This window comes from Poecilia latipinna, unplaced genomic scaffold, assembly GCF_001443285.1.
Source record: "Poecilia latipinna isolate Pla-1442-1.1 unplaced genomic scaffold, P_latipinna-1.0 Scaffold622, whole genome shotgun sequence".
Taxonomy (NCBI): Eukaryota; Metazoa; Chordata; class Actinopteri; order Cyprinodontiformes; family Poeciliidae; genus Poecilia; species Poecilia latipinna.
In genome coordinates, this window is record NW_015113238.1 from 358,401 (window position 1) to 380,716 (window position 22,316).

At 36.9% G+C, this 22,316-nt stretch overlaps 3 protein-coding genes and 1 long non-coding RNA gene across 4 annotated transcripts in view; 1 reads left to right on the forward strand and 3 right to left on the reverse strand.

Moving 5' to 3' along the window:
- Nucleotides 1–10,143, reverse strand: part of LOC106954032 (poly [ADP-ribose] polymerase 4-like) — a 24,410-nt gene extending 14,267 nt beyond the window's left edge. The window contains exons 1-14 of the mRNA XM_015043253.1: nt 10,032–10,143; nt 8,684–8,814; nt 7,618–7,828; nt 7,318–7,384; nt 6,442–6,520; nt 6,266–6,370; nt 3,488–3,646; nt 2,561–2,698; nt 2,314–2,484; nt 1,508–1,659; nt 1,303–1,434; nt 875–973; nt 570–753; nt 332–473 (exon numbers count right to left, since the gene is read on the reverse strand). Coding sequence (XP_014898739.1) covers nt 332–473; nt 570–753; nt 875–973; nt 1,303–1,434; nt 1,508–1,659; nt 2,314–2,484; nt 2,561–2,698; nt 3,488–3,646; nt 6,266–6,370; nt 6,442–6,520; nt 7,318–7,384; nt 7,618–7,828; nt 8,684–8,809 — 1,765 coding nt within the window. The 5' untranslated portion in view covers nt 8,810–8,814; nt 10,032–10,143. The remainder of the gene's footprint in view (nt 1–331; nt 474–569; nt 754–874; nt 974–1,302; nt 1,435–1,507; nt 1,660–2,313; nt 2,485–2,560; nt 2,699–3,487; nt 3,647–6,265; nt 6,371–6,441; nt 6,521–7,317; nt 7,385–7,617; nt 7,829–8,683; nt 8,815–10,031) is intronic.
- Nucleotides 4,720–19,557, forward strand: LOC106954036 (uncharacterized). The gene is made up of 3 exons (XR_001426292.1): nt 4,720–4,961; nt 8,898–8,900; nt 19,546–19,557. It is a non-coding gene; the product is annotated as an uncharacterized LOC106954036 (long non-coding RNA).
- Nucleotides 11,159–14,839, reverse strand: LOC106954034 (transmembrane protein 50B). The gene is made up of 7 exons (XM_015043255.1): nt 14,731–14,839; nt 14,123–14,310; nt 13,919–14,031; nt 13,605–13,672; nt 13,402–13,494; nt 12,464–12,521; nt 11,159–11,955 (listed from the first exon to the last, which is right to left on the reverse strand). Exons 2-7 carry the CDS (start codon nt 14,222–14,224, stop codon nt 11,910–11,912), a joined length of 480 nt encoding a protein of 159 aa, XP_014898741.1. The 5' UTR covers nt 14,225–14,310; nt 14,731–14,839; the 3' UTR covers nt 11,159–11,909.
- The window catches only part of ifngr2 (interferon gamma receptor 2), a 9,322-nt gene continuing 3,768 nt past the window's right edge, over nt 16,763–22,316 (reverse strand). The window contains exons 2-7 of the mRNA NM_001360797.1: nt 21,227–21,329; nt 20,180–20,331; nt 18,566–18,711; nt 18,340–18,481; nt 18,024–18,163; nt 16,763–17,358 (exon numbers count right to left, since the gene is read on the reverse strand). Of these exons, the coding sequence (NP_001347726.1) occupies nt 17,167–17,358; nt 18,024–18,163; nt 18,340–18,481; nt 18,566–18,711; nt 20,180–20,331; nt 21,227–21,329 (875 nt within the window). The 3' untranslated portion in view covers nt 16,763–17,166. The remainder of the gene's footprint in view (nt 17,359–18,023; nt 18,164–18,339; nt 18,482–18,565; nt 18,712–20,179; nt 20,332–21,226; nt 21,330–22,316) is intronic.

Consider the following 22,316-nt stretch of genomic DNA (forward strand, 5'->3'; position numbering starts at 1 on the left):
AACAGCCCTAATTAAAACCTAGTTTATGAAATCTCTAGATTTCATTTTTAATTACATGTTTTTTCCCAGAAGCTGGATGTATTACTAATTATCTCAGGTAAATGTTTCCTATTAACCAACAGCAGAAATACACCAAGACATCTTAATTACTACATTCTTTATAGATACATGGTTACTGTGAAATAAACTTAAATCAGGGGTGTCCAAAGTGTGGTGCAGGTGCCTTTTGTGGCTCTGAATGGTTTTGAGTGGCTCCTCTACCAATATTCTTGTAGAGTAGCAACAAAAGCATGGCATCATGGCGACCTAATGTCAGGTATCTGCAGCTCACCTGGGTTCTTGGCAGCCTCAATGGGTTCTGCAGTCAGGTTGATGTCCGGACTGAAGTCCTTCTGCTCGTCTCCTTCCACTCTGAACTGAACTATATATTTCATCTTCACTTGGTCAAGAGAGTAAACCACATACTCATCATCCTGCAGTGCAGACAGAAAACAGAAATCAGTTTCCTCAGGGTGCAGCAGAACTTTAACATGCTGAACATGCGATGGATATGCAGCTTCTGTTCCCACCTCAAATTCAGATGTAGTTTTGTTGGTTTGTCTGACTCCGTGAACACTGTGGTAGCCCTGAGGAGCCTCGGTCAGAGTCAGGTCTCTCTTATAGAGGTTCTTACAAACCCCCAGAGCCACATCACAGACCAGCAGGAAGCGCGATCCGTCTGTCTCGCTGGGTTTGGCGTACTTCAGACTGGTGCTGAGAACACAGAGAGAACCCAGAGCGCAAAATGCTAACCAGAACATCTTAAACTGTTCCAACGTCGTCATTTTCACACCAATAAACATACAAGATGGATGAAGTTTGTTTTCAAACCAACCTCACAGCATCACCGAAGTAAATCCCGCTGCCAAGGTTCCCGACGTCCGTTCTCGTAATCCCATGATGCTCCACTCCCACATGGGGAAGCAGCAGACCTCTGAGGAGCCAGATACAGGGTCAAACTCGTGTTTTCACACTTAAATGAAACTTTAACTTTAACATTGTTTGTTGACTTTTACTAAACATAAACATTAGTTCTGCTAAAGCTCTAAACCATCACTGGATTTACTGGAAGCTAATGCTAAAGCGCTACACCAACCTCGTATTTGGTGGAAACTAATGCCAAATCATAAACATAAAACCCAATAAATAAATACAAAATAAATAATATATATATTTTTTTTATTTTATTTTTATTTTTAGCTCTGCCCCCCTAAAATCTTTACTGTCCTGGTCTGGACACTCTTATGAAAATTTTCTGGTCACCTGGACATGATTCCTACAAAGTTACTGGGGCTGGACGAATGGAGGAGGGGCTTAACGTTGCCAATCTTGCTCTGAAACGTTTCAAGCTCCACCACCCTGCTGACGCACATGATCTGCTGGATCTGCACCGACCTGAAAACACAGAGATGTTTGCAGTTTTATTTCCAGATCTGTAGTTTTTTTTATTATTAATTTGATAACGGACCTGTCAGCCAGCAGGGCGGCGACATTCTGAAACACCGAGCTGCTGCGGGGAATGGCTTCGATGTGGCAGCGAAGAGCGCGGTACTTCCCCACGGAGGACGGCTTCGGGTTGTTCATGGTCATCTCGCCCACATTCAGAACATCTCGGATTAACTGGAGGAAAATCAATCAATCAAGTTAGCCAAGGACTGAGGACCACCAGGGGGCGCTAGCTACAAGGTTGGAGGGAAGAGGAGAAAAGAAATTAGCTGCAATAAATATTAAATAGGTCACAATAAGAAATAAATTACCATATTTTCCAGAATATAGAGCGCACCAAATTATAAGCCGCAGCTATAAATTTTTTTTGGAAAAAAAAAAAGAATAAAACTGGAAATGTACATAAGCCGCACCGGGTTACAAGTCGTTAGTATCTCCATTGCTCTTGGGTTTCCATAAGGACACAGCAGAGGGCCACATCATAATAAATATGCTGGATTTATTAAGGACGCAGTCCTCCATCTGCAAAGCCACACCGTAGTTTCGTTCATGCCAAGCTTACGTGCAGCGGCTCTATTTCCTTCCTGTACTGCCAGACCAATACTCCTCAACATAAAAGCTGCATCATATGAATTTGCATCCGTTTTGAATTTCCGTCCGTTTAGTCTAAACAAATGTAATAACTATTAAATAGTAAGAAAAACGGATTCTAATGTTGATGTGTCTTTACATATTTTGTAGCATATCCAACCAGAAGCTAATGCTAATCAAAGTCTTTGGGAATCTCTGGGGTAAAAATCCCACCATAAAGCTGCGTGTTGGTGTTACCTGACAGAGGTCCAGCTTCTGAGACAGAAACCTGGCCGTAGGTGACTGAGGTCTGGGCTCCCGGTGAGGCAGCAGGGTGAAAACCTCATCCAGGAGAGACGAAGCCTCATCCTCGTTTCCCTCCTTCAGTTTCCTCTGAGCCTGAAGCAGAAGGCCTTCAGCTCTGCTCACCTGAAACAGCAACAGCTACATCAGGACGGAGCCTCGGATCTGACCCTGATCTGACTGCAGATCGGTGCAAACCCACATCGTTCAGGCTGAGACCGGAGATGGGAACTCTGAGGATGTTTTCAAGGCAACCGAGAGCTTCGGTCCACAGCAGCTCCACAAACGCCGCAACGTCAGGGGACAACTCACCGGAGTTCAGCTTCTCCTCCAGCAGCAGCTGAAGGACATTCAAAAAGAACATCAGAAACATCAAGGTCAGCAGGTGATTAAAGGTGACCTACCTGAACAGGTTAGGATCATACAAAACATGTTCATTACACTTAAATGTGCAAAATCATTCTTTGATAATGACATTGTTTTAGAGCCTCCTGTCACTTTACATCCAAATAATTTGCTTCTGATCACATCCCCCAACACAACATTTACACTCAGACAGGAAAATGGCTGCAAACAGATGTACAATTATTGAACCATGCATTTTTGAAAAGCAGAAGTGGAGCCTCCTTCACAACCAACAATAATGCAGTAATAGTTTCTGGATGGTAAATCAACAACCAAATTCTTGTCTTTTCCAGCAGCCATTGTACAACACTGCAATGAAACCAGCTGACCAAATGTGCTGGAGCTCCTCTTGGGTTGCTAGGTGACAGGCGGAAGTCTGTTGGGGTTGCTAGGTAACAGGCACCGCCTGCTGATTTGTGACTATATAGTCAGAAGGTTTTTGAAATGGCTCATTTTCCAGACACAAGAAACTTGGGTTTCTTGGGTCATTGCCAAAAACTCATTGCCAAGAAACAGTTTTTATAACTCTTAGAAGCAGTTTAGACCCAAGTGCAAGAGCAAAAATGTGAATTTTGCACAGTGTTGTACATTTCGGTTAATACTGCTGTTATGGCAGATAACTGATTTAAATGATGTGTCGTGGTTGTTTGAAAAAGCAGGAAGAGGAGGCACTGAATGTTGTTCAGGCTGTATGATGCCACATGTGGAGCAGCGTGTATCAGACCTGCTCCAGGGGGGCGGAGCCCAGGTGTGGCGCCTCAGCAGGTAAGCCGCTCATCCTCTGCAGCTCAGAGCGCTCCAGTTCTTCACTCAGCTCCTTGTAAACGTCCACAGCTTCTTCTGAGGTGGACAGGAACACCAGCTGATCCATCACAGCCGCCTTCTGTTGGAAAAACCATTTAAGACCGTTTTATTCCAAGATGATTTTAAGGAAAATCCAGGAGGCAAAAAGCAGAAAGATTTAAGGAATAAGTCAGGGACTTCTGATCTTATTCAGTTTTTGTTAAAGACATCAAATATTTGGATCATTATGCATCTGTTGAAGTGGAACACTGAAAGGATGAGAAAAATGCAGAATTTTATTATATATGCTGGATTAAAACAGGCATTACGTTCTCCAAATGTCAAATTCCTTTGTTTTAAAGTCCTACTGAAAATATCAGTAGGATATTTTTTTCACACATGAGCCCTGACAGTATGATAAAGAATTAGGATCATAAGAACAAATAATTAAAAAAAATACTTTATCCTCCTGAGAACCGAAGAAAAAAAGTGTCTTCCAATTTCTGTTTTTTTTTTTTGTGATTTCCTACCTATTTAGGCCAAAATGAACACCTTAGGATTTTATTTTTTAATATATATTTTTATTAAAATTTTACAGCATTGTAAATTGTAGTGGACATCAGGACCATTTCAGTCTAAATTATGACAGAATAAAAAAATTGAATATTGTACAGATAACTGTTTAATAAATCACATTAACCCAACAAGAGGTCAAATTTGAAAAACACATTTAATAATCAGAAGTTATCCATTTTTGGTTGCAGTCTATTGCTTGTTACTTGAAATAAAAACTAAAAATGGCTGCAAACTGCAGGGGTGTCGCTAAACACTATTACTCAAGAAAAAAATTACTTTATTTATTTTTACTTAATTAATTGTTTACTTTTTATTTATTTTGAACATGACAGAAATATAAAATACATGAAGAAGGACTTTCTTCAGAATATCAGCACACATGGACTATCTTGGCTTTCCCAGAGTCAAAGTCTTCTGGACTAAAAAATCAAAAGCACCAGTTATTAGCAAGAAAATGATGAGGAATAAGTTCTGAAAACTTCTCAAAGGGTCTTCCAGCAACTGGAACCAATAAGATGAACCAAAGAATACCAAAGCCACACCCATTACCAGAAGATGGGCCACTGTGAACAGAAAGTGGTTTGACGATGAACCTGTGCTGATGGCCTCCATCATTTATGGGTAAGACCTAAACAATATTTGCAGTCGATGGTCAAACAAAGAAAAAAACTTGTGTCCATGATCTTTAGGACCAAATGTTGGTCATAGAGATCCAACATTTGGTTCTTTATGGCCAAATGTTGAGCTTTCATCGAATGTCGACCAGAACCAGGAAATGGACATTCCCATCACAGATGCCTGGCCCTAAACAAACATACAAATTAATTCTGGCCCACCTAGTAGAGCGACTTTCCTGCTCTCTCTCTGGTTCTGATGGTGCGTTCACACCAAACGTGTTTTGACCAGATGGACCAACAGCGTCCTGCTGGTGTATTTATCAGCTAGAGATGTACATCTCTAGTTAGAGAAATGCCAAATGTCAAAATGCCAGGCAGATTTCCTTTTGCCTCCACATAGACATTCAAAGTCTATGTGGAGGCATGTTGAGGGCCATGGAGGAGCGTTCAGAGCATCTAGTGTGGCACTATTTGAACCGTTTGGACTGTTTTCATGATGTTCCACATAGACTGTGAATGTAAACCAGACGCACCTGATGATCAAAACACTTTTGGTAGGAATGCACCAAAAGTGCACACGTGTCAAATTTAAAGTGTCAAGTGCGTTTTTGACATGCGTAACGCGTTTGGTGAGAACGCACCATGAGTCTGTTTCTTCATCAGATTGTCCTGGATCTGATGAAGTTCCCTACCAGAGGCTGATATTTATTATCCTCATCTTCATCTGACAACTCCAGATCTGAATCGCCCTCTACCATCTTGTGGAGAATCCTGTTTCACTTCTTTCTCCTACAACAATGTGGAGTCATTAAATACACTAAAATAGTCCTGATGTCCATTATAATTGACATTCAGAAAATGTCTGTTATTTCTAAACAGAATTTATTAAATTGTTTTTACTGGTCAAAATAGTATTAATTGGTATTTAATTAACAAGAATATAAATAAATACCATGACAAAAATAAAAGAAAAAAAATATTTGACTCGTCTACCCTCTTTCCGTAAAATGTGGTTTCTGGCAGGTAGGCCATTTTGATTTAGGAAAAAAAGGGACTTCCCGGTATGCAAACCTATCACATGACACATCCCTGGAAAGCCCATGATGTCCTCTAAAGAGTACTGTAGGGCTAGAAAGGGTAACTCATAGTATGAACAAAAAATAAGGTTCAACAAAATGTCCATTATAATGGACGTAGGTTTATGGGCCGGTTCTCAGGAGGATATTGAGAATAAAGCCATAGAATTACAAGAAACAAGTCAAAATAATAAGAAAATAGTTATACAAGAAAGTCAAAATATTTTAAGAATTATTTGTAGTAGTACCAGAATAAAGTCATAGTATTATCACTTTATGGTTGTAATCTTATGACTTTATTGTCTTAATTTTATTTATTTCTGATTTTCTTAGTATGGCCCTAATTCTCCGTCGTACTGACGGAGCAGGGCTCGTGTTTTACTGTCCGTCTGATGTCTTAATGGTTTCATACATAGACATTAATCTTTTTACATGTCTATGGTTTCATACCTTCGACGCCACGTTGTCCTTCCGGTATCTGGCCACACGGTAGCGCCGTCCCTGCTCGCCTTTGGCGCTCTGCAGCTCCAACACGCAAAACCTGCTGCCGTTCTCCTGCAGACAAACCTCCATCAGTACGAATCCCAGCATCAAAACAGAAATGGAGGATAAAACTTCTTCCTCACCTGTCCGAAAACGGAGTACTTCGCCACCTGGAAATCATCGGGGAACGTCGGGAGAGCAGAGTCCGACTCCTTGTAGATTCTGGGTAAATTAATGAATTGAGGGTTAAATGACAACTTTAATTTCTTGCTAATTATTTACTATAAACTCTGGGTGACCAACTCCAGCCTCAATATCGATAGTTTGATCTGCAGTATCTCTAATAAGTTAATAAGAGAGCTCCCCTTTGCCCTGTGTGGAGGAAGCTACCGGAGAAGACAGGATCAACGTTAGCTCCGCCCACTAGCTAACGACGGCTAACGCTCATGAAATTAAGAGATATTTCAGACCAAAGTAGAGATATAGAAGTCATTTATCCTCACCTAGAAATGTGGTAAATAAACTGAAACAATTTAACTACACTATCGAAATTAGTTTTTGCACTTTCCGGCGAAAATGTTGACTTTAGAATCATAGCTAACTGAATCATTTCTCTTTACTTGTCGTTTCAAGCAGCCAATCAGACTTCAGGGTTTCTATATGAATCGCTTTACTTCCGCCAACTGAGTAAGATGGCGCAGGTTGACAATTTAATTTAAAGAACGTTAACAAATTATTAAATCATAAGACAACTATAAAAACACTTATTTAAGGGACATATAATCAATTCTATATTTAATAATTTATTTCCAGTTAAAAAAAAGAAACTAATGATTCATTAAAATAATCATTTCATTAGTTATTTAGTCATTATAATTTCACTCTCCAAATCCCCTTTAGCCGTTATTGTAGCTTTTAATCTAAATCTCCCCTGTGAAAGTCAGATAAAAAGACTTAAACTCAGATTAAGCCTGAAGTTTGGATGATGATGATGATGATGATGATGATGATGGTCCCACCTAAACTTCTGATTGTTTTTTTCAACAGCTGGTCCCTCTGAGGAGGTGGGACCTTTTGGAGGCTCAGCTACAACAAACAGAAACAACATTAGACACAGAAACACAAAGTCTTAACTACAAGTTTTTTAGATAAAGATTGTTTAATAAAAATGCTACGGTGACCCTCAGGTCCAAAACACACCTGTCTTTATACTGAGGAAGAAAAAATGTCAAAATTAAATTCCTGTCAGTCTCTAAACCTTCACAAATGATTGTACTTCTTGTAGCCCTTCTACAATATCTTTGTACATGTTTTGAGACCTTTATAAGTTAACAGAGGTCTCTTCCAGGGAGGAGGAGGATCTGGAGATGATGAAGTGTCCATCTTGTACTCGTCCACAGACAGAAGAACGCCTCTCTCCACACTTTTATGCAGATAATCCAAGCCAACCACTGGCGTCTGGTTCTTCTGGATGCTGCGCAGCCTGTTGGAGCTCAGGTTGGACAAGTCGGAGGTCACCACCAGAGAGCACTGTGGGAAATGGAGGCAAAAATGTGACCCTGAATTTCTAACTTTAAAGTAATTGGCCAATAAATCCAATTTGGTACAAAGCTCTCAATAAGTATTGAAATGGATATCATAAAAATAGAACATTTTTATCTCAGCATGCCAAACTGAAGTGTTAATTTTAAATCATAAATATGTTAACATTCTAATTTTATTCCATATTTTTGAAAACCACAACTGAGAGCCAAGCTAAAGGCTATGAAACGGGTCAAGAAACCAGCTATTAAGGGTACAGTCAAACGCTACTAAGTGTAAAGTTACAGCTTCTAAATGTGAAGCTAACAGCTACTAAGTGTAAACCTTAAAGCTACTAGATGTTTAAGAGATTTATTAAGAGTAAAACTCACAAATACTCAGAGCAAAGCTAATAGTTACTAAGCATAAAGCTAACAGCCTCTAGGCGTGTAGCTAAGTGTAAAGCTAACAGCTACTAGGTGTAAAGCACAAAATATAAAGCTGACAGCTAATACAAGTTCAACCAACACATACCAAGGGTAAAGCTAATAGCTACTAAATGTAAAGTCAACAGCTACTAAATGTAAAGCTAATAGCTACTAGTATCAGCCATCAATCCAGATGTTGTCATCCTATTAGCTACTAAATTTAAAGCTAATAGATAAGCAGAGCATGCAATTTAAAGTTTAGATAGCACAAGCTAGCAGTTACTAAAGCTATTAGATATTTTGAGCTACTTAAGCTAACCACTTTTCAGAGTCTGGTTTATTACCTATAAATCTTTTATTATCTGGTTTATTAACGAGGTTAAAGTTTGTCATTAATAGTTTACCAAAATGCTCAGGTAAAAATCAATCTTCCCACCTGTTTGTTGACTATGAAAGAAATGCTGCCTCCATTCAAAGTCACTATTGATTTCAGCTTCTTCTTCTCCTTGAAAGGCAGGTTTTTGAGCTCCAGAAGAACTGAGCAGTTGTCAAACACACCCATGCTGCCTGAAGAGAGAAAAACAAACAATAGTTAAAATCAAACAAGAAACAGATCTCCAATTTTTCCAGTTCTCTAATCATTCAGTCAGGCAGTCTAGACTCACCTGCCCTTCACAAACCATATCAGCTTTCTAAATAGTAAATTATATTTTTATATTTATATTTTTATATTTGGATGTAACTGGGGCTGTGACTCTCAATTTCGTTCCACCTCATGTGATACGTGATGTGAATGACAATAAAGTATCTTGAATCTTGAATCTTGAATCTTGAACTAGAAGACAATGCCTGTAAATCCTTCATAGAAAAGAGTGTATGATATGGACTGAACTAAACTAATTAACTAAACTAAATCCCAACAATGCGGACTGTTTTTTTTTGTTTTGTTTTTTTACATAAAACATCATTAAAACAAAAATTATGTTATCATGACAAAATTCTTGTCATAAGAAATTTATAAAGGTAATTGATAAACGATACGATAAATCCCAAAAAGGAAAAAGAATTAAACTATAATCAATAACTCCCAAAAGTCACAGCAAACTTTTTTTTCAAAACTGACGTGTTTCCATTAAGTTAGTTAATTTTTAAATGCCAAATTCCACAGTTATATGCTTCATCTGCATCAAGCAACTGTGCTGTACAAGCCAAATTTGTATAGTCTTTGAATTGTAGTTGGGGGCCGCAAAAAAACCCGTCCAAAGGCCACCAAAGGTCCCCGGGCCGCACTTTGGACACCCCTCCGCTGATCAAAATTCTTGAAAACCAAAGGATTCAACATAATTGTGTTTTTATTGGTGCATGCATCATGGTGCATGATAAACACCAGAAGATTGTTTAACCCTATAGGGAAACAAAACAGCTCAACTAGTGTTAAACTAAACATTTAAGCATCATAATAAATAAACATCAGATACAATCTAATCTTTTCTAAACAAATCCTTACCTCCTCCTGTTGTAAACAAACACGGAAGTGAAGCTGCAACACCGACCTGAACCTCTCCTGTAAAACACGTGAATCTGCAAACAAATGCGAGAAATCACGGAAATAAAACCGATTTTCTTCGCTATATCTGCAGGTTATTGATAAAATGCCAGAGTTTTTAATCTTAAAGTGGGACGATCTAAAGTTTCCCACGGCGACATAAACAACTAAAACACATTTATTTAATCTTAGCTAACATTAAAGCTCAGGGGATGAGTCTTTGAGTTGAGTTATTTACCTGACTTGACGAAAGAATCGAGAAAAGTTATTTCTGGAGAAATTTCTGCTCCAGTTGTTTGGAAAGGCCAAAAGCTAACAGTAGCGACACAGACGGAACATCCGGTTGAAAAGACTTCAAAAATAAAAGCCCCGAGGAAAATGTCGATTTAATAACCGAAATTTCAGCTCAACTGAAAAAAATGAACAAACAAACAAAACGTGGGGCCAACCTTACCAGCAAAAAGCAGAAATACATTTAAACACAAGATTTTAATTATTTTTATTCAAATTAAAAAGCTACTTCAACTTATTTTCATTTTTAAACGGAACTATTCAAATTTCATACTACTCATGAATCATGGTTGAGGGCTGCATAAATGCATTTTGATGGGCTGCAAATGGCCCCTGGACCGCACTTTGAACGTCAATGCTGTTAATTTTGTTCAGAACCTCCCGGAAGTTGCATAATTAACCCACAAATTTTACCTTTAAATTTATTCAGTTTACTTACAAAACATTGTTTTTATCTGTAATGGTCTAGCTTCCAACGTTTTCTTTAAAAAGGCAAATAAACTGTTTATTTAAGAGTAAAAGTATTGGATTTATTTATTAACATATAATTTTTTAAAATCATTTCAAGTAAATCATTAAAAAAACTAATAAAAATCACTTAGCTGGTTGTTGAAACAAACATTTGCTGCTTTATTTTTATATCTTTGTTTTTACCATTAAAATAAAGAAGTGAAGTCACTTCCTGTCAGGACAGTCGAGTGACTGTCCTGACAGGAAGTGACCTCACCATCGCTTACTGTAACTTTACAGGTAATCAGCTGATTTCCTGCTTTGGAGCAGGATTTCCAGTTATTGACGCGGAGCTGGAGCTCCATGCTGCCCCCTGTGGAAGAGAAGAGCAAGTACACACAGCTGATATTTTGTAATCACAGCAATAATCAGAAGGAAATTAGACTTTTTTTATTTTATCCTTTTACCTTTTTGTTTTTTACATTAATCTGTTTTCATTTTTACTTTGTGTTCACGTCTGCATCTTTAGGTTGTAAATTAGTGGGATGTATTTGGCAAAACATTTAAACAAAGATCAATTAAAAATGTTCTATATTTGTTAAAAAAAAAAAACAGAACAAGGTGTTAATTTTCCAGAATAACCCTTTAATGACCGGCCTTTTTTGATGGACACTGACTCTTCTGCTTCTTTTTCATTAAAAAGCAACAGGAATAATAAAAACTCAAACATATCCAGTTTAAAAAACAATACAGGAACAGGATCTTTAAAAAACAAAAACACATTTCTATTGTAAACCTGAAAGAGAACAAATTAATGCTGTTACCTTAGCATTCACTGGACCCCTTGATTTAAATAAAAATAAAAACTTAAGTCTCTACAGGAGCAGGTAGATGCTTTGTGAAGACAAAAATCTAAATATTTACATGTTAACAAATAAAATTAACATAACTAAAACAACAGAAACTGAACAAAAATAAATTAAATACCTTAATTACAGTTACAATTAAAAATGTTCCAGTGGTTTCGAAGTTTATAAATTACCCCCAAAGTGACGATAAAGAGCAGCTTCCAGATTTACTCAGCAGAACCACATAAATAATTTAACCTGCGAGGTTCTGAACTCATCTGTTATTTCTGTTTCCCTTTAGGATATACAAAAATCAGCCTGAAAGTCGCTCTTTACCTGCATGTAAAACACTAAAATTATCCATTTTGATACCTAATGTCAACATGTGAGGCATTAAAATCTAATTCTCGTTTTAAAAAACTATTAAAACATGCTAATATTTCAGGAGCAGGAAATATTTACAGATACAGCAGTGACAAAGTCAGATGAAAAGAGTAAAAGGTGAAGACAGTAGGACGGCTCGGCGGTTAACCCCAAAGGTTTTCTGTGCGGCCGAACTTGTAGATCAGAGAGCTGCAGAGAAACGTTGTTGTTGGTTATTCAGGCATCTCAGTATGGTGGCCCAGAAGGGTCAACAAAGGCCAAATACACAACAGAATAATAAAACAGCATTTATGCTAAAACAAAAGTTATGCAAAAACTATTTTAGGAATAATGGTAAAACAGAAATCATGCTATGCTAAAATGGAGTTTATCCTAAAATGGAATTTATGCCAACACTGAAATTATGCTAAAACGGCAGTTATGCTAAAATGAAAACTATGCTAAAATGAAAGTTTACAAACTTGTTAGCATAACATAGCAAGTTATGCTTAACTTCTGTTGTGGCTTTTGCTGTAGTTTTAATTGTTTTTTCTTGTGTCGTAGCTTTTAATTTTGGTGATTTCTCTTTGCCACCTTAACTTCCTGCGTCTTATTTCTATCTCAGTGTTTTCTCATCAGCATCATTAAGCAGCAATGCTTAATGCAACAAAAACCAGCAGCCGCTTGACTTTACATCTTAGTTCCAGGTTTTACTCACCTGAAGAAGATGAAGGCGTTCTGAAAGAACACGGCCAGACCCGGAGCAACATCTTTCTCTGAGAAAAAGGGAACATCAAAGTTTTTTTTTGTTTTCAGACCACTGACATATTATTGTTAAAAGATTGTTGAAGCCACTGGAGAGTTTGATACATCACAGTACCATCAGCATAGAAGTGGAAGTTTGACCAGAACATTTAATATTTAAGATAAAATACGACACCTGATGCCGGAGGAATATCTTCAGGCAAATCAAGGCTGAGATGTCCAAATATTTTCTTCCATGGGTCAATACTTTCAAACTGAATGTACACCTGAGTCCTAATTTTATACTTTTTATTTGTGAAATATAAAGAATGAAATATTTTTTTTCTTTTGGTCAATTTTCTACAACTAAAGTTGTCAGATTTGACTAGATAGAAAATAATTCTATAAATCATTACAGTAAAGATCTTGTAAAGATCTTGACTGAAAGTGGGTTTTCGGAGGGATTCTTTTTGCATTACTGAAAGGCATAAAATATTAAAAGAATATTAAAGCAAATACTGCTTGTTATACATACAAATTTTAATGAGATTTTATTAAAATTGTGTAAAAAAATTTTTAAATTGTCTGTCTTTATCAACATTTGATCAAATTTGCTACATTCTGGAATTGCTTTTGGGGGCCGCACAAAATAATCCCAACGGTCACAAATGGACCTCGAACCATATATTGGACACCCCTATATTAAGTTAAAGGAAAAATCTGCTTCCACACAGTGAGTTAATTTATTAAAAAAAACTAAAAGCAAGTTCTGAAGAGTATATGTTGTCTTGTTTAAATCTGGTTTTTCGAAACATCTGCTAATTTACACAGAAACCTGTTTCTTTCTTAGTTTTCTGTCTGAATCAGAAGAGTAAAAACAAACAAACATGGAGGAGATGGAAGAAAACCTACTTGGCATGACGTACGCTCCGAACAGGATCCAGATGGAGCCGATGAACGACCCAAACATCATCATGAAGCCGATGAAGAGCCAGAGACGAGCGCCTGGAGTTCCAGAAACACATCAGGTTTAGAAGGATGCGACCAAAAACTGATGGGAGATTTAACTTCCCCAGTGATCAGAACCCATCAGAACCAGGGCTCAAACAACTCACCTGTCCGCCCAAGGCAGCCCTCGCCATACGCGTCTCCTCTCACCTGGCCATTGGAAACAGCGTTGATCCTGGAACAGACAGGAACAGCAGCAGCCATTAGCACCGGGGCAGCCATTACTGAACAGGACAGAATTTTCTGATACTGGTTTTACTGGGACAACCTGGGTTTATGCTACTGGTGAGGTCATCCAACCATCCATCCACTCACTCATCCATCAAAGTATGGTCTCATCCTTCCATACATCCATCCACTCATCCAACCATTCATTGTTTCATCCATCCATCAGTTTTCCATCAGTTATTTTGTTCCTCACATGAAGAAAGCGATGGTGGAAAAGACTCCACATGTGTGGAATGAATGGTTCATTATGTCCTGAGTGGGGTACATGACTGCAGCATCGATCATGATCCACCAGCCGGTGAAGAACTGCAGAAAAACAGAAACTCTGCTCAGAAACAGGAAGCCATGAAACCAATAAACTGCTATTCAGTTTAAAACACATTTGGGTGCCACTAACCAGGGATCCAGCCACCACCGAGGCCACAGCGTTCCTCCGCTCTCCCCAGTCAAACCAGTCACACTCCGGCCAGCGGAAGTTATCCAGGAAGCCAGCCATCATCCGCAGGGTTTTCTTCCCAGCGATCGATCCGTTTCTTCGGCTCGGTCCGAGTCGACTTCCTGCAGCTCCGCCTGGAAACCGAGGCTCTGAAAATATGCATGAAGACACTCAGCGGTTTAACTAACATTCTTAATTTCTATTATTCTGTCTCTAAAACTGGAATGAGCTATGATAAATAATAAAAGTAATAAAATAATTATTATTTTACAGTTTCTCAGTAAATGACTGTAAAGTCATATTTCAGCCTCTAAATGAAGCAGCTCTCAGTCAGGGTTTAGTTTCACTTTACAAAAATCCTTCTTTATATTTTAGCAACAGAAAGCTCTACTCACTTTGAAAAAACGAATTTCGACACTTAAATCCATTATTAGAGCTTTTTAATTGGATTTAAAATTAAATGTTTGGTCTGTCGGAGCGACAAATGTCTATAACCAACCTGTATTAACGTCAGAATGAGTAAATCTGCTTCATAATGTCAACATGCAGTTTAATAAACTACTACTCACCTTTATTTACCCCGATTACCCTGAAAAATACTCTGATTACATCAAATCAAATACGGAAGTTCCTGCTTCTCTGGGTCATCTTCCTTTCGTTTGTTTACGGGTGAAGAAACAACCGCAAGCGGCGCTTCCGCCCCCTGCTGGTAGATAGTGTAACTACAAGGGGTTTAAACAGGAAAATGAGATTGATCTAAATTGGCCTGCCTATAAAGTAAAAATAACTATAGTTTAATCTAGTCAAAAAGAAAATATAATTACGTAAAAACAAAAAGCTAAATATTACTATTAAGAAATATACTGCTAAAAAAGATAAATTAAAATGTAGCAGAATTAAAAGAACATAACATGTAAATATAAGGCAACTTAATATGGAATAAATAAAACTGTACAAAATAAATGAAAAAAATGTAATAGAAATAAATAAAATTATTTAAAAGAAACAATTCAAATAAATTACATTTCAATCTTAAAACATAAATTAACACAAATAAAATCATATGGATCTTGCTGATTAAAAAAATAAAAAAATTACATGTAGGCATACTTACAAAACAAATGATTAAAAAGGCAAAAACTATAACTCAATCCCAATCAGTAATTTACTGCCATCAACTTGAGCTGTCAGACTGAAGCGGCTCCTTAATCTCTCATTTCATTTAACTGTAAACTTTTAGGATTTAAACTTTCTTTAAAATTTTCAGGTTTTTTAAAACTGAATATTACAAAGTTTAACCTGGTGAATGAGCCTTTTAGGATTCATGTCTAACATTTGACAATAAAATCCAGCTGGATGCAAATCCTCAAATTTACAAAGGCATGAACGTGTTCAAAATAAAAAAGAACCACTTAAGGAGATTAAACTTCAGGATTAATTTTAATTCTTTCATTCAGTTGAGATAAAACTCTCTTTTGATTAATAGGTCAGTGGATGTATATAAAATGGGACTCAATATAAATAAAAATCAATTCTTACACTGTAATGTTTCAATAAAACATTTGACTTATCTTTCCAACTACATCTAGCTGAACAAAAACATCAGAAGACAGTCGATTTTTTCCCCTACATTTTATTTATTGACAACTTTAAACACAAATAAATCAGAAAGTGAACCATAAAAAACCTGGGTTCAGTTGCAGACAAGAATACAGGCTTAATTGTCTCGTTTCAGCCTGTTAGGCACCAGGATGAGCAGAATGATAAAGTTCTGAGCAAAAAAAAACATAAAATAAAATCACAAAGATAAACACAGATTCGTACAAACGTGACTGATCCAGTGGAGAAAACAGTTCAACACATTCTGGCTGCTGGATCTGAATCCAGGTTTTCCATTATTGAATCCGACTTTGGCGGGATATGATGGCACGTGAGGATCCAATCCACCTCATCCCAGTAACCGCCATTTTAGTTCACTGGAAGAGGAAGTCATCAGGCAGCTAAGACTCCGAAAAATAAACAATAAGCGACCCCCCCATTTTCCAGGAACACAGAATCACTGGGACAGAGGATAATTTCCTTTTTGTTTTGACTGTAGGAACCGTTCTGGTAAAATAAAGACACAAAAGAATGTTGAACGTCCCGAGAGCGCCCTACTTCCGGGTCGCTGACTTTCAAACTAAAAGCATGCAGCTATAAACTAACAGGAAGCAGGAAAATCAGTGAAAGTGGAGAGATTCATGGATCCTTTTGAGGATGTTTCAGTGATTGCTCTGTGGCCAATAAAACTGTTAGCGTGCACAGCTATGAGCCAAAAACATTAAAACCACAGTGTAAAAACAAAGTCCAGTCCGACTCACTTTGGGACATTCAGAGGAAAAAACAACTTAATTTTATAAATATAAAAACCAGGGAGTTGATTAGATTCTTACTGCATTGACTGGACTTTAATTGGTGAGGATTTCTGTCGGGATCACAGGTCGGAGGTAACTAGTTACATTTACTTGAGCAACTTTAGAAAAAAAAAGTAGTTTTAAATAGAAAAGTATATTTTGTAAAAATGTTTCATCTGCTTAAATCTATTTTTATTTACTTATAATTTATCCGTAATTCCATAATTGAAATGTATTTTTTATACGTTTTGACTGATTCTTCCATTTCTAAATATTAAATCAGATATTCTTACCAGCTACTCAGTAGCCTTTTAATTAAATACTCATTTACTCTTACTTGAGCCATTTCTTGGATGCTTCTTTTTACTTTTACTTGAGTAAAAATATTTTTAAGCAGTGCTACTCTTAATTGGGTAGTTTCTGGCTCCTCTACCCAAATTTGGTCCGTCTGAACGAGTGCTGATGAACCTGGGGAAGCCTCAGTCCAGCTAATCTTCAGTATTTAACAGAAATATCAACATTAAAAAGTGCCATCAGCTGCTGGTTGAGGCCTGGTTGTACAGAACCTCCTCCATTTTCCAGACCTGAACAGTTTCACTTGCCAGGACAAAGTTAGGAGTGCTCCTCCATGAAAGAAGAAGATTTACAGATTAATTCTGTACAGTTTTTAGTCTCAGCAGGAAGCGAAGGTCCGACTCCTCTGGTCTCAAATGGAGAAAAAACGGAAACATCGTTGAGATGTTCCTCTGTGGGAATCATGGCCACGGGCAGGTAGTTGTGCCCCGCAAGCTGTTCTATGAGCATCTGGAGGACAGAAGGTGATGATCAGTCAGAGTGGACACGAAGAAGAAAAACCTTTTTAAAGTTTGAATGAAACCAGATAAACTGTTACAATTTAAAGAGCCATTTTTACCTACAGACTAACCAAATAAAACTCATTTAACCTGCAAATGGTGCACCAATGCACCAATTGGCATCCCCACAGAAAGCAAAGTTCACACATTTTTCTCCCTTTCATGTTTGTTCTAATGCTCCTCTGAATCTTCCCCTCAAAACTGGAAAGCAAAGTTGTCTTTAACCTCTCGCATCTATGACATCACACATCGTACACACAAAGATTCAGGTAACACTTTATCTGTGTGCATAAGACTGAGATGAAACTGTCATAAACACGACATAACATCTGTCATGATCATGAAGAAGTCTTTGACTGTTGTCATGAAGTGTCATTCGGTAAATAACGACACTTTTAATGCAAAGTTGCTCTAAAAGTTGCATTAAAAGTCCATTAAAAATGCCAACTTTGCATGGTTTTGTAAGTAATGCCAATTTAATGCAAAGCTGGCATTTTTAAAAGTGAAAAAGAAAAATAGATATAAAGAGCACAAATCTTTCTCATAAGAAAAAAAAAACAAAAACAAACAAACTGATGTCCAACTTCCTGTTGAAAAAACGAAGCAGATTCTCACCGGTGGCATCGTGTACGGAGGTTGGAGGATCTCTTTGATTTTCTTGAATTTGAAGAGGTGGACGTAGGCATAAACAACTAATAGAACGATCCCCGAAAGGACGATGCAGATGACAATGATCTGCGTCTGTTTTGATCCACCTGCGGAGAAAACAGGCCCTTTTTAATAAATAAGACAACACCGACCCTGGTGGTACTCCATAATCATCTTCAATCATCCTGGGTTTCATCCTACATAAAGTATGCGACTTTATCCAGTTAATGAAAAGTTAAAATGGGGCAGAAAACAACTGTAGTGGTAAATTGCAGGCCCTTACTGGAGCTAGGGATGGTTTCACACTGCATACAGCTGGCTGGACCGTATTCCTTATAACGAAAAACAAACTGCACCGTCACACAGTACGTCTCACCCACTTCCAAGCCATCGATCAACTGTGAGGACAAGGTGACACTGTGTTCCTGAAAACAACAAAAAGAAAAGAAAAGCAGAGTTAATAGTTGAGTTAATGAGAATATCTGGTGATAAAACATTTCACTCTTCACCTTCGGTTGCTCTCCTTTTTTCCAAAAGTGGATCGAATGTTTCAGGTTGTCTGCAGTCTCCTTATGCAGACTGTGGCTTCTCTTCAGGATGACTGTGAGGGATTCAGGCGCTGCGGTCAGAGTGAAGTTCGGAGCGCACGGATGGCCTGGAAGAGACGGGAATACTGGTTGGATTCAGTCCGTTAACGACCCGAGACTCTGAGCTCAATCAATCTTCAGAAATTATAAACTTATCATGACATTTTCTTCTCGTTAGTATGGCCCGACACAGAGCCTTAACTCAATCAACAGCTCAGTTATGAAATAGATCCGTCACTTTGGGTGTTTTGAGGATTTTCACACCTGTCGCATCGTGTGAACCACGCCGGTCTGAAGGTTAACCACAGCTAAAAGCAGACAAACTAGGTTTTCTTTTGTTTCTTTTTTGATGTGCGTCGGGTCGTTGGTATCCTCCTGAATTTCTTCCAGTTCTGAACAGTAACAAAAGGTTTTGTTGTGGTTTATTACTCGCACCTGTCCAACCAGTATTTATGTACCATTTTACATTATTTCTTCGGCTCAGTTGTGGTGTACCTCAGGGTCGAGTCCTCAGACTCTTTTTTTCTTTACCATTTTGTGCATTTGATACTAATAAAACGAGGCCAAAATCTATCATCCATCATCTTCTCCTTAAAGTTGCAGTTTGTAACTTTTATAAACAATATTTTTTAACATATTCATTGAAACTGTCTCTATGTCATGACAGTATGAGACAGACAATCTGTGAAAAAAAATTTAGCTCCTCTGCCTTCACCCAGGGCCAACTAAAAACAACCAATCAGGGCCAGGAGGATAGTCTTAGTGCTGTTAATCACCCTCAGAGTGGTGTTGCTCATCCCTAAAGCTTCTTCCTGATAGCAGAGCTTGTTGTAAACTCTAACGGCTAGCTAGTTAGCATAGCCACCTATTACATAGATAAACGGTTTTCCCTTAAAAGTAAGTAGTTTCTCTGCCATTGGCATAATTATAAGCGAGCACATGAGGTTGATAGACAACACTAGGAACCTGGCTCTGATTGGTTGTTTTTGGTCGGGAGCGGTGCATTATTCAGATGATAGTAGTAGCTCAAGGAGGAGTTGGATGAGATCAATCTTTTCAAAGATTGTCTGTCATATATTCTGCGGTCATTTTAATAAATAGGGAGAAAAAAAATAGTTACATACTGTAGCTTTAAATTTGATTTTTAAAATGCTGGTTATGCTAAAAAAAAACTTTGATTTGGGGGTTTTCTTTTCAGATTTGTTTGCAGAATCAAAAATCTGCAAAGAAAATTCCTCAACAGTGATGAAAAAAGCTCATTACCAGTTATACTAAATGCATGATATCAAGCAGCCATGTTGGTTTGAATACATTTCTTCATTGACAAATAAAAACATCCCTTGAAAACTACATTTTTATCTACTCAGGTTATGTTTAATGATCTGAAACATTTACGTATGCCAAGAAGGAAAAAAATAGAGCAGATTTATGTTGCATAATTATTCCATGCAGAAAAATAAAAAGTTATAAAGAACAACTGGAAAATTCCAGGTGATCAAAGTTTAACCGAACAGCTGCAAACATCTGGCTTATTACCGTCTCTGCTGCAGGCCTCCACAGGCTCAGACTTAGTCCTGTTTCTCCAAGCTGTAACACGATACTGAATGCAGCTGCCGTCCAAACTCAAATCACAGGAAGTGAAGCGCGTGTCTTTGCACGTCTCTATGGGCATCCAATCCGACTCAAACCTGAGGACAAAAAAGGACCAAAAACAACCAAAATGTTAGAAAATACACCCGCGATGCATTTATGAAATACTCAAAAAATCTAAATCTAATAATTGAGAATCTAAAATATATAACTACTTCTCATTTCCTTCAGTTCTATATTGATCTAATACATTTATTATACTTTATTTTATCCTTATTTTTCCTGCAAGTTAATCTTTATTTTCCCCCTGATTTTTTAACTGATGTCATATCTGATCTGTTCCTGTTTCTCTTTGAGTTTTATTTAATTAAATTTATTTAATTCATTCAATAATATGAAGAATTCATGTCACAATTAAAAGAAATCATGAATGAAAAGGAGCAGAAAAAAGTGCAAACTTATAATGTTCACATAAACTAAAACGAGTTATTCAACTCAGAAGCCTACTACAAACATATTTCTAATACACAATAAATAAAAATACACATCAAAGATCAGCTTATTCAATGCTATATTGCTTCATCATAATTATTTTCATTTAAAAACATAGAGACTTACTTTGTTTAATCTCACTGTCAAAATTATTCCATAAACTGAAAACTTTAATTGAAATTAATCTTTCCATCGTCACCATTCTAAGATTTTATTCTGCCACAAAGTTAATATCGTTTTCAATTCAACATTTTCATCCAATTTTATTTTGATTTCCACCAAAAAATAATCTGGTTTTCACCTGTTCCAAATTAGACCATCTCCTAATTCTACCTGAATTTATGTCAGATGTTTTCTTAAAACATATCTGGATTTTATCCTGATTTCATCTCCATCTTGTTCTGATTTTACCCAAATTGTTTCTGGATTCTTATCCAGACTTTGTTCCTGATTTTAATTGCCATCATCCCACATTAGCAGAACTTTTCCAGCAGAACTCACTTGCGAGACTCGACTGTAAACGTCACGTCACTCTCTGTTGAGTTCCAGTTCAGTTTTGATTGGCTGATCACAACGTTGTTTGGCGGTGGCGTCTTAACAGCATCTGAAGAAAATAAACATTTTATTGTCAAAACATGAATCAAAACCATGAATAAAATATCCAGATTTTAGCCCAGGTTTCTCCTGGCTTCTCTGGATCTTATCTTGGCTTTTATTAATCCTTTATTTTACTCTATTATATTAAAATTTTATCATTAATTAAGCCCGGTTTTAATGCCGTTTATCGCCTTATTTTATTTTGGATTTGTTGTCATTTCATCTTGGCTTTACCTGGAATATATCTTATATGTATCCTGATTATATTCCAAAATTTTCGCAGCTTCATAATCAGACGATATTCAGATTTTATCCAGCTTTGTTCTGGCAATGACTTAATCCTGAAATTATCTCCGTTTTATTCTGCTTTTACTTTGATTTAATTCTTCTGTTCCTGATCTGGTTCGGGATTTTTATCCTTTCTTGACCCGAATTATTTCTTAAATGTCTTCTGTTTGTATCTTGACTGTTATCCAGATTTTAATCTCGTCTTTTTTCTAATTACATCATGATTTTTACCTGGATTTTATTCCTATTTTTTTTCTGACAGTATCTTGATTTCAATCCTGCCTTTTACAGGAATTTTTATGATTTTATCTTTTCTTATATCTGGATTATACTTTAAATGCATTGTGAAACGTAATTCTGACTTAATCTATGCTTCACATTGACTTTTTGTTGTTATTAAATCCTGTTTTTACCCAAGGTATTTTTATACCTTAAAATAAGGTATAATCCAAGTAAAATCTGGCATTTCCCATTGGGCATCAATAAATTATATTCTATTCTATCCTGACATTTATTCTTAATTTATCCTTTTTCTGGGTTTTATGAAGTCTTTGGTTTTATTAATTATTATTATTATTATTCCAAAAACACTTCAAAACTGTTTGATACGCTGAAAAAAAAAAAAAAAAAAAAAAAAAAAAATTTTTTAAAAAACCAAAAAAAAAAAAAAACGGAATTTTTTTTTTTTCCCCTCCAAATTTTTTTA